We start from the raw sequence: 12305 nt of genomic DNA, 5'->3' as shown, positions 1-12305 counted from the left end.
AGTTACTTATGTAATGTTGGTGATTACAAAGGGATTACATCCAAATATATTCTTTTCAGTAAAAAGTGTATATGTAGAATATAACATTCAGTCTGTTGCTCTGCATCTTGCTGCTGTGTGGGAATACCTACTTTTAGCTTTGCTAAAAGTAGTAGCTTTGCTTTGCTTATTTCCAGATATGTGTCAGCTTTATTGCCCAGTTTAAAACATTTGTTTGAACAGTATTCAGAAAAATTAAATGTAACGAGTTACATGACTTTGATAAAGCAATTAAAACACATTTTACGTTACGTATTAAACAGGGTAACTAGTAATCTGTAACTTGTGACATTTAAAAAAAAAAAACCTCAACACTGACTGTTGTGGATATAACTTTATATAACTAAACTTAAAAAAATACTGTTTTAACAATGTGCATTTGCAGATTGGGTTTGGCACCTGAATAGTATGAGAATGGGGCACCTACTACTCTAATAAATAAACTGCAATTATTTTTTTCCACTCCTGCAGCCATACTACAGTATGCATCTAAGCATTTTTATTGGGTGTCTAATTTTCTATCAGTCCTTTGACAACAGAATCCATGAGTCCATTTTTAGATGTGGCATAGAAGGAGAAAACCATTTTTTATTCAAGCTGAGTAGCATATCAGCCCCCTGTTGGCACTAAGAGGGCATGGCAACATCAACAGACACACAAACAGAGTCACTCACTCCCCTCCTTTACTCTCAGGAGACTGTGCACTGCTGAACTGTGCCTGGAGTCTAAGTAACTGTGTCCACATTTTTATGTGTCTGTCATGGTTTTTGTCTTATGCAAGGACCAAGAAGCATGCACAGACAAGCTTTCCTCCCAGTGTCAGACAGCCTGAGGCGCTGTAGAACTGGTCATGGATCTCAAGTATGTGGGGAGTAGACTGAAGCCTGACTCCAAACAGACATAACAGCAACATCACAGACTGATTCATTTGAGCTTGTTATAACATATAAGCAGTAGTGGCAAAAAGTAACTACGTACATTTACTCAAGTACTATACTTAGATACAATTTTGAGGTACTACTTTATGCTTCTACTCCAATATATCAAAGGGAAATATTGCCCTTTTTACTCCACTGCGTTTCTGTGACATCGGGAACTACTAATTACTTTACAGATGAGCATTTTATAAGAAAAAAAAAAAAATTATGATATAATACTGTGCTACACATTAAACTACCCAAGAGTAAAATAGTTAAAATGTGATATCTTACATTTAAGATTTTTGCCTGTAACAGAGTATTTTTACACTGTGATATTGCTGCTTCTACATATGTAAAAGGTATGAGTACCTCTTCCACCACTGATAAGAGTTGATATGTATTCACGTCACACAGCAGTGTACTTTACATACTGGCCTGGAGGTTAACTAGCCTGCAAATCTACATTACAAAACCTGTATATCTCATCATCACTGCAACCGTATCGACATCTGCAACACGAGAAACCTAGCATAAGACACTTATGGGGGCGGCTGTGGCTCAGAGGTGGAGTGGGTCGTCCACTAATCGGAAAATCTGCATTTTGATCCCTGGCTCCTTCAGTATGCATGTCAAAGTATCCTCAGGCAAGATACTGAACGCCAAATTGCTCCCGATGGCTGTTCCATCAGTGTGAGAGAGTGTGTGTGTGTGTGTGTGTGTGTGTGTGTGTGTGTGTGTGTGGTTACTCATGTATAGTAGCCTTGGCCACCAGTGTGAACATGTGTGTGCAATGCATGGGTGAATGTGACATGTAGTGTAAAAGTGCTCTGAGTGGTCAGAAGACTAGACATGCGCTATACAAGTGCAGTCCATTTACCATGTCATCAGTGATACATGGCCATTGCAACCTATACCTTTTAAGTTAAATAAACAGTGATCATATTTTAAAGCTATATATACCGACCGTCAATCTTCATGGATTTCGCAGTGACAGCTGCGGTTGCCAACTGTTGGGACGTGAGCTGTATGTGATTCTTATGTCGGCCAAAAATAGCGCCTCAGTAAACTTACACATGTAGTTACATAACAACCACAAGCCAGTGTGTGTCCAGTGACATACTGACCAATGACACACTCCTTCAGAGGGGCTTGGTGTAGCAGGGGTTAACAGGGGTCTCAGTCCGGTTAGCTTTTTGTCTCAGCCAATCATATCGAGCTATGCTGCTCCCCAGAACCAATAGGAAAACACTGTCCAGTTCCTGAGTCTTTCAAGGTGATAATATGGATTAACCTTTGCATCTCTTAACCATGTCAAGATTAGACACACATATGCTGACATATGGACACACCCTTCAACTCTGACAACCTGATGTGGGTCCGCAAGCTTTTGTTTGTTTCACTAATGGTGGAGGTGACGGAAGACACAGAAGGTAATGGAGTAAAAGGCGTTTGTTGCAAGGAGAAAGATTATGGCACTAACACAACAGCAGTCTGTGTCAACACACCTCTCCCACACACACACATCCTCTCCGAATGTGACCCTGAGACTTTGACCTCAAGTCCCAAACATGACATCATCTCGCTGGAGAGTTTGTTCCACTGATCTCATCATGGTGAAACAGAGAGGCTGTTTTTTTGGGGAGGGGGTGTTGTTTAGGGGTGGAGCAGCTCAGCCATGCCTCTCAACACCTCGCACCACAACAAGAGGCCCTCTTTTCAGCAGCCTCGCTCCTCAGATCTACCTCAGCCTCAAGCCCCGGCTCCTTCTAACCCGCCTTTAAACCCTGGAATTCCCCCGTGACGGTTCGCCTTTGGCATTTAGGAGTTTCCTTAATGGCACAACCATCAATCTTAAGGCAAGACATCCAACCGCAGATGTGACACAAAACTCAAGCTAGTCTCTTGTTGCCGAGATAACAAAGCGGATGCTGTGAGGCCATGTGCTCGGCTTTCTCTGTGTCACTTAAGCTTTGTGCGACTCAAATTAATAAACAACTAAACTTCTATTTATGTGATGTAACTGGGCTTCTCACAGATGCTGTGAAAATAGAGATGGAGATCAAGATGATAACGGCATTACATGATAAATGAAATAGAGAAGAGATCCTCTCTTATCCCTTATGAAAGCAGAATGGACTCTCAGATGGTCAGACGGCAGCCCTCCAAGTGCTGACAGAGTCGTTCCACCTGCCAAACACACACACACACACACACACACACACACACACACACACACACACACACACACGCACACGCAGTGACACATACAGACATGCATGCAGCAACTTTTGGTGGCCAAGGATCCCGCAGTGTGCAGTGATTCAATTAGACACTTTGGCTTGCTGCTTAAACACACATCACACGCACACACACACTGCCCAAAAAGACACAATCCTCAGAGTCACAAGGATGCTGGTGGTGCCACGGATGCGATCCACTTCACTGGGGAATTGTTTTAATGGTGGTAATTGTTTGTTTAGACAGCTCTTGCTTCGCACTTGTCCTCCGCCTCTCTGACTTCCACCTACTCTCTGTTCCGGGGCACCAGCTTTGCATGGTAACAGTATCGAGAGGGAGAGAGAGATCAGAGGGCAAAAACGTACAGAAATAGACTGAATTTATTCACGCACACTTAAACCTCCCCCACATACTGTACATAAACCTCAACAAAGGCACATGAATCAATAAAGTCACTGCACCAACCGTAAACTTTCACAAGATCATGTACACCGTGCGGAGTTTATCTCGAAAGCTGGAAAGCACACAAATAGAACACACAGACGCAAGCGCAAATTGCATCCATATGGACAAACACAACAGCAACATCTACAGGCGCAATTAAACACATTACTAAATGCGCTTTTTTAACACAATGTGTGCGAGCCCGGCACACATTTTCAAAGACAACCATCTGAGTAAACAGCCTGTGCCGCCAGCTGCATCTCCAGAACATGTTCAGACATTCTTAATTACATGTTTTACAAAGGAATACGGCATCTTTTTTAATATCTCCACTTCAAAACAGTGACTTCTGAGCTGTTAACACGATAAGTCAAACGTGGCTTTAAATCCAATCTGTGCTGATTTGAATAATGCCTGCAGTCTCACTACAAACAGCTTAAGTGACTCCAATTTTCTTTGCAGCTGCAAAAAAATAAAAATCCTTTAACTGCTAAAGCCAAAGTGTCTTTGTGCGTGCCTTGGTGGAAGCTGAAAGAGTGAAGGAGGATTAAAGAAAGGTGAGCCTGAAGGGTGAGATAAAAGAGTGTGGAAATAAGGGCCGAAAGCTGAGATAGAGGCAGAAAGAGAGGAACACAGCTGAGTGAAATTATCAAATGGATCCATGCATAGATAGAGCGAGGGAGGGAGGGGAATGACAAAAAGAAACAGGCTGGGGAGGTGCAGGGAGTCAGGTCGATGTTCCAACAACAGCACCTCTCGATTTGGCTTGGTGTTTTCTCCTTCTCACTCTCCTGGCTCATGCCTGCTGTTTTTCAAAGGAAGCTGGCTCAGGCCGCAGCATCTGACTGGTTCCTGCTTGCACAGAGTTCCTATTCAGACCTGTGCTGCTGCTCCTCCTAACCGCTGCATGGGCGATGGCTGGGGTGGGGACTGAGGTACAAGGGGGGGATACAGCACTATGGTGAAGTCCAGGGGGGTTAGGGAGCGTCAGGGCGCAGAGGTGAGGTGGGGAGCCAGATGGTTTTAAGTCAGTAGACTTAAAGCTGGCAAGGAGTAAGAGGAAGGCTTGGAAGAGATGGCTGAGGGTTAGGAGCTAGATGTGCGGTTCCAAAAAGGAGAGAAGGGCTTGGTAGGGAGCAATGGGTGTGTGTGTGTGTGTGTGTGTGTGTGTGTATGATGTGATACAAAGCCCCCTTTCTCCTCTACCTCACACACTCTGTGCCTGCTTTTGGCATACAGCACTGGAAGAACTGGAACTCACTGTAACTATCCGTGATACAGATGCCAAAGACACACTTACAAATACACGACGCACACACACAGCAAACACACTAAACCCCATGTACATAACATTAACAAGTGAATATATATGGCTATTTCCATTCATTTGGAGGCTGTTGCAATACTGTAGGAAACTCTTACATCTAATTCAAAACAAATGCAAAAAAACCTATTAAAAAGCCTCACATTCACAGTCAAATCCACGGTGATAAACCTAATGTCCCTAATCAAATAAAATCACTCGGCCTGATTATGTACCTTACACTATTGGCTTATTACTCTTTGCAAATATTTACTCACACACACACACACTCTCAGAGGCACACACACGAGCTCAGCAGGTTAGCAGTGCACGATGAAGTTGTCCGTTGTGGAGGAATGTGTTTCGGTTAAGATATGACCGTGTATCCTGTATCACAGGAGAGCGAGCGCTGTTGGCTTTAGCACACCTTCCACTGGAGCAAGCAGGTCTGGTGTAACTTAGGCTACCTAAACAATCTCACAGCTGAACTAACACGCACACACTCTCACAGATTTTAACTGCTGACTGCTTCTACATGGAGGGATATATTGTTACTGACTTCAGTGCTAAAAGACAGAAAAGGCAATAAAATAAAGGCTGAACAGATGAATGGTAATTATGAGAAAAGAAGATGATAATTGAGAACCACAAGAAAAGAAAAACTAGGATTAATCCAGAGACTGTCTTAAAATGAATGTGGGCCAGGGGCGTAAAGTGATGAGGCAATGGTCCCTTCCCTACGTCCAGTGCATTTGCCCGAACCACTCTCATCTTTGAACTCGGCCTTCATTGTGATCTCAACTACACATTTGTAAAGTTTCCTGAGCCAGAGGCGTAAACCAAGGAGGCCGATGACCCCTTCCCTACTTCCCACCCCACTAATCCTGCCCCCGCCCTTGCTCAGTTCACACCCATATTCAGACTCTACTGTCATTTTGTTCTCAACTACATGCCTGTAAAGTTTTCAAAATCTGTCCATAGTCAGACATATAAACACCTTGCACAATACTGTGTGGTAGTTCCTGCTACAATTAGTGTCACCTCATCATGATGGCACACACAGACTCACGAGGTGAAACAATACCAGCTGTCATTGTTGTGGCTGGTAAACATTACAAATGCATTTAAATGCAACTATGAGTCTAGGCCAAGGCAAGCCAGGAAATTGAAGCTAAACCTTGCACGCACTGTTTTGCTGTCCCGGTATAAATAAGATTAACCTTTGCTCTTTCCACAAATTCATCATCCAGGTTGAGATTCATCAGTCTAGCTCGAGCGCACAAGAAGATACTGGTCGAGTGTCCCACAGCAGGCAGGGATTAACTGCTGTCATATTGGCCTTTGCCCTCCAGGGCCTCCTACATTGAGAAAGCATGAGGTATGTGGGGTCAAAATATCTGCTACCTTAAGGCTTTATATATGGTATGGAAATGGCGAAATAGCCAAAGTCAATGTTTTCGGACACATGACAACAAATGTCTGAAGGGAACACACTGAATCAAATGGAAAATATATTTCTGTGCAAGTTTCAAATAGAAACAGAGGCCGCATTGATCTGAGTAGACAGACTAACTTCTGATAAGTCCCACTCAATCAGATGGTCAAGGCAGTGAGATCAGATGAAGAGGCTGCGTGAATACCAGCCAGTGGATATTCAACGCCTGCCTGTGGTGTCTCGAATACGCAGAAGTATCTGAGGCATGGCCGCTGCTAAGTTTAGGGTTTGGGAGCGTGTGAGAGGTCAAACATGAGTCCCCAGTGAGGCAGCAAGAAACTCCCGCCTGACTCTCACGTGAGCTCATCGTCAATAAGGGTCAGAGGATGAGCTTATGTGACGAAATCATGTTGGGGTTAGCGTTTTTATTTGCTTAAGGACTTCTAAAGAACTTGCTGATAGATATTAGAGACTCAAATAGTGAACTTTTGGCTATTTCAGTGTTGCTCCTCAGCAGATAACTTAGGGAGTATCTAACCACGATTGCTCCATATCTAGCTACACTTCCCGGTTGATGTTTTTGTCAGGTTCAGCAAACAGTGATGGGTCAGTTCTGGGTCCTAATACCTCAACAAAAAGAACAACTGCAGAAGGGATCTCTTTAATCTTTCACCAGATGATATCATTGGCATGATCAGCAGCAGCCAGAGCTGTAGCAGCTTAATGCCCCTGGCTGTACCCCTTCTGAGCAGCACAGGGCTACTCTGACCCAGTGAGGTCAACACACAAACACTCGCACATAGAGAAAGTATTGTACTTCTACAACAGTGACTTACTTAGAGATAGAACACAACACAGATCCTGCTTTTATAACTTCCAGTCAAAAATGAATGACCTCAGAAACCCTTTATGAAACGTCCACATTTAACTCTGGCAAAGCCACGATCTATGTATTCAAGGCCAGTCTGCAGGCTAAAATTAGACCATGGAGAGAGTGTCCATCTACGGCCCTCGGGCTACCAATGGGGAGAAGGGGACAGGATGGGGGGACAAGGCCTGAGAAGGTGAACCAGGATAGGAGGATAAAACAGGACATTAAAGGCAAAGCAAATTCCTTAAAAAAAAAAAAAAAAAAGCTCTGTGTATCCGGGTTTGTGGTGACAGGAAATGTGTCTATTAATGGCAGAGGGTTCAGTGACATCATGTTGTCGCTCCCGGTGGGAAACAGTAATTACACCAGACCATTTCCTGTTTCCCATCGGCCACCTCTCATATGAGGGGAATCCTGTATTCTGTGGGGTTAATTATTTTTTACGCTTTGCATGTGACTAAAGAAAAAGCAATGCAGAAACTGTCTCGCTGGCCTCGTAAGAGCAGAGGGGAAGACGAAATAAAACAGCGCAACGGAGCCAAGAATGCAGACATTCCTTTTATAACGAACTTGTTAAAACCTGAAGAGCAGAAAAGTTCCTTCCTACTGAGCTTGCAAATAACACAATGGCTGCTCTCTCTCCCCTCCTGACACAGCAATTATACGAGCCTGAGGAATGCTGGAATCTCAGGACATGCATGATCTTCTCACTTTTTTTAAATTTTCTTTTGAAATGACAGGCTAATCTCCGGAGATGACCGGCGCAGGAAAAGCAGCAGCAAACAATGTGCACTTATGCATATGTTATGAATGTATATGTATACAGTATGTGCGTGCGTGTGGGAGGAGCGGCCTTCAGATATATGTTGCCGCAGGGAAAGACAAAAGCAGGAGAAAGCTTTACAGTGCAATAATTGCAAGTCGTGATGATCCAGCAGGACGTTTATGAAAGACCCTGGGGCGAAAAAACATCCATAGCTAGCTGAAATTACAGTTAGACTGTGGGCCGTGCAGCCCAGCCACATACAAAGAATCCCTGTCTCATAACCCACCCAGGCTGAGGAGACATGGGGGGAGGGAGGGTGAGGAGAGAGTGACTGAGTGAGTGAGCAAACAAGCAAAAATATTCATGTGAGATGTTTGAAACGACTTTCTATCCAACTATCTGAAATTCTCACTGTTTATTGCAAAGTATTGCCTCTCTGTAGCCGACCCTGACCTCTGAACTCTCTGTGAAGGCGGAGAAGCGACAAGCAAGTTTTCCCACAGGGCAACATGAGGGCACATCATCTTGTTATTATGCATTCCTACACTTGCAACAGCATCCACAGGAATAAAACTGGAGCACAGACAACTACATGGCTAAACAGAAATGCTTATTATCTACATTCCACCCCTGATTCAATTTTCAGACAAAGTACCGCTTTCCAGTCTATGTCCGAGATGTCATCAAGTGTCCGCATCAAAGGAGGCTCTGTGACAGGAACTAATAAGCTGATTAGACCCGATCAACTTGGTAAAAAGACCTCGTGATAGCTGGTTTGTGACAGTGCATTTCAGGCTACAGGCGCTACAAAAGCCTCAGGAGAACCCTTCAGCACAAGCGTCTGTAAAGTTTAATGAGAGTTTCAAAGCCACACCAACAATTACGGAACCATAACGTCAACCAGAAAGAGAACAGAGCAGGGTTCACACAAGCTAAAGCTGGCAGGAGTGTGTGTGTTGTTTCATAGTTGCATATATATCTCTTCTTATGTGATAAAAAGCCAAACACCTGGTGCGCTCCGTGGCACTTGGCACAGGTAGATAAACAAAGCAACACCTCGCACAGGAAAACGATGCCAAGCCGCTCGCAGGTACAACACAGCAGTGAGTGATATCACTTCTCATACAGCCCTTGAATCACACAGCTGAAGGCTTTTTGGACTGGATTTTAGTTGACATACTGAGAAAAAAATCTGGTTTTTACACCTCTTAACAGCTGCAGCACAGACAGCTCATATCTTTTCAGATTATGGGGCCACGATTTCTTTTTTTAATCCTAAAATGAAGTATATTAGAATTTTCCTTTGAAATTCCTATAACATTTCCAATGGCCATGTGTCTCCTTTTCCTTTCAACTTTGTTCAGACTGAAATAGACACATTCTCCAGCTATTCCCTCTGAAACAGTTAAAGGAACAGATGTGCAGATATCAGCAAAAAGGGAGGTTAGATACTGCATTAATGATAAACACTTGGCATGTTGTATGGAATGACTCCTTTCTCTGTCTTTTTCAGAACACAACACAAGCACACACACACACACACACACACACACACACACACACACACACACTCCCCAGTGGGACTTATGAGGCCCATATGTGCAGCTGTGGACTGTGTGTGAACCCCAGTTTGAAGGGGAGACACAGGGGGAGAGATGGATGGCATGCAGCGTTGTTTTCTGTTTGCTGTCAGTGTAAGATTAGCCATCTGTAACGAGGGGGAGACCACACCAGTGTCAGCCCGACTTGTTTGTCCCATAGAAAGACTCTTTAACCAGCCCCTCTGTAAACTTTACAACAGGCAGAGGCACAGCTGCAGACACAGTGATACACTATGCTTAAGAAAAGGGATTTCAGTTTGTCGTGCGCCTGCTTGTATTCAGGGTGAGGTGTCAATCAGTCAAGAAAAAGAAAGTAAAACACTTTGAGACATGATCACACATACCTCTTCCACTGACACACCCCACAGCTTTGAGTAAAAAGTGGAAACAACAGCGCAAATAAGCGCAACAAAAACACGTGCTGGTGATGATCAATTGGAAATTGAAACTTTTACCTGTAAACTGAGCGCAATCTGGCGGATGTACATCATATTGAGGTCCTCCAGTATCCACAGTTTTTCCTCCATGTTTGCGAATTTATCAACTGGCATCCTTTCCACAGATATCCACAAAAATGACTTCTTCAAGTTAAAGATCCGGCACAACGCGCTATCCAGCAGGTACCGGGGAGACAAAGTTCATCATGACAAGTGTTCCGTCCAGTCACCGCGTAAAAGTTCACCTCCTCATCCAAAACAAGCCTCCGGGAAAGCAAACGTAGGTGGAGTGGATGACAGCATCGGCTGCACTGTAGTAACCCTGACCATAAAAATTCCCCCAACCCGTTCACGGCGCGTATTCTTCTTCTTCTTCTCTACTTTTCTCCGGGCAACAAAGATCCTCTCAAACACCCACAGTCAACACCCAGCGGTTGCGTGGAAAGAATGGAGCCTTTTAAAATGCAGTTCTTCTCTTTGTGTCCCTGTGTCCCGATTGTGAATGCCGTCTGTCCTCTGTGTGACAAGAGACCTCTCCACAAAAGGGCATCGCCTCTGCGGGAGTGATCGACACAACTAGTCCACTGTGTGCGCCCTGACGCACCCCAAGTCAGCGCTAAATTAACCCCTACGACGCGTCTCTGGTGATGGTAATGAACTTTAAAAAAAAAAAAAAAAACACATCAAAGATGAGGGGAAAAAGAGTGAGAGATTACTGTAGCAGCCTCTACGCCCTTTTACACAAACAAATAGCAAATACCACACCACCACACATGCATAGCAGGGTGGGGAGCTTTGTTCTTTTTTACTGGCTTGATAATAAATGGAGAAAATATAACCGTGTCAGCTGGTGCTCGTCATGAGGGGAGGCAGCAAAATGAACACCCAGAGATGTTATCTAGCACTTAAGAAAAAGTGTGATACAGTAAAACAAGGGAGTTGGTGAAATTATATTACTCCATCTTTAACCTCTTGTTGAAATATTGATTCGTTTTTAAAAACAAAATTTGTGCTGCCGCTGTTTAAAAATGTATCAACCGAAAGCACAGATATTTTAGGAGGAAAATATGTGTCTTAGTGGGTCACAGGGTCACAAACATTTGGCCAGTTCAAATACATATTTCATAGCGCAGGTCCCCAGTGTCACAGATCGTTTCAATCTTTTATAGTTCAACCTTTAAAATATTAATTTAAGCCTCTCCTGGCAATTCTCACCATATCCAACAAAAATAATGGCTCCAAAAAGACGCGTCAACTTCTTATTCACTATTAGGTGAAGTTAAATGTTACATAAATTCCAGAAACTTGTTTTTAAAGGAAGAAATGCGTCCCTGCTTTGTTAAACAAACATTTAAAGTGATGCCAAAGCGAGGACAGTCTACTTTCCCATCACTCCAGCTGTTTGGTGGCAGCTTCCTCTCTTCTCCAGACAAGTGAATCTTAAAGTTTACTCCATGTGAATCCCAGTCATAAACTCTGCTGCTGGTTCCGCTACTGTCCTCTGGGAAAACAGCCAATGTGCCTTCGCCCCTCAGAACAGAAACGCCAAGCACTGCAGGAGCAAAGGGATCCAAACATTCATCCTGTTCTCCTCTCCGGCGCGTTAATCCTGGACCTGACACAGCTGTTGTGTGATGTGTGCGTGTGTATCCCTCCTCGTGGCGTGGGTGAGACCACGCCGCGCAAATCCCAACAAGCACCACTCAACAGGAAACCGGCGTCACGTTGCGCACCGCTCACAGAGGCGCATGTAATAAAACACGCACATTCTTTGGTATTAAAACATGGGAGGTGATTTTAAGAGCTCATCCTGAGGAAGAGGATCACTCCTTAGAGGAAAGTTGTAGAAAGTCAAGTAACAGGATGATTGTCTTGATGCAAATCACTTGGGATGTGACTTTCAGGAGTCAGGACCACCCCTCTCCGCACACACATGCCCATATGGCGCTCCATCACTCTGAAGCACGTCGTCCACACTCTTTCACACAGGCAAACAGTGAAAACAAAGGAGCTGTAAAAAGCCCTTTCACCTCAGCTGAGACTGAAGGAGAGGAGCCAGGGGTGCCAGTAGCAAGCCGGGTCATTTCCCCTAAGACAAGCCTCCACCCTAAAGAGTTTAAATCACACGGCTAATCTGTAGCAGACACCAAGGCACACACAGCAAGAGAAGAGATTTATTGTTTTTGAGGTGGAAAGAGAAATAGTTCAGGAGAATGTACAGAGGGAGGGTTATGGGTGCTCACAAAACATT

At 44.1% G+C, this 12305-nt stretch overlaps 1 protein-coding gene across 2 annotated transcripts in view; it reads right to left on the bottom strand.

The window, feature by feature from the left end:
* The window catches only part of rtkna (rhotekin a), a 69511-nt gene that overhangs the window by 37300 nt on the left and 19906 nt on the right, over positions 1-12305 (bottom strand). The window contains exon 1 of one of the 2 annotated variants that reach the window (XM_049577934.1): positions 10073-11655. The exons of the other annotated variant lie outside the window; for it this stretch is intronic. Coding sequence (XP_049433891.1) covers positions 10073-10168 — 96 coding nt within the window. The 5' untranslated portion in view covers positions 10169-11655. Of the gene's footprint in view, positions 1-10072; positions 11656-12305 lie in introns of those variants that run through there. 2 annotated transcript variants of the gene reach the window in all.

This window comes from Epinephelus fuscoguttatus, linkage group LG6 (assembly GCF_011397635.1).
Source record: "Epinephelus fuscoguttatus linkage group LG6, E.fuscoguttatus.final_Chr_v1".
Classification (NCBI taxonomy): Eukaryota; Metazoa; Chordata; class Actinopteri; order Perciformes; family Serranidae; genus Epinephelus; species Epinephelus fuscoguttatus.
Note: the sequence above shows the minus strand (reverse complement) of the source record. Positions and strands in the feature narration are given on the sequence as shown.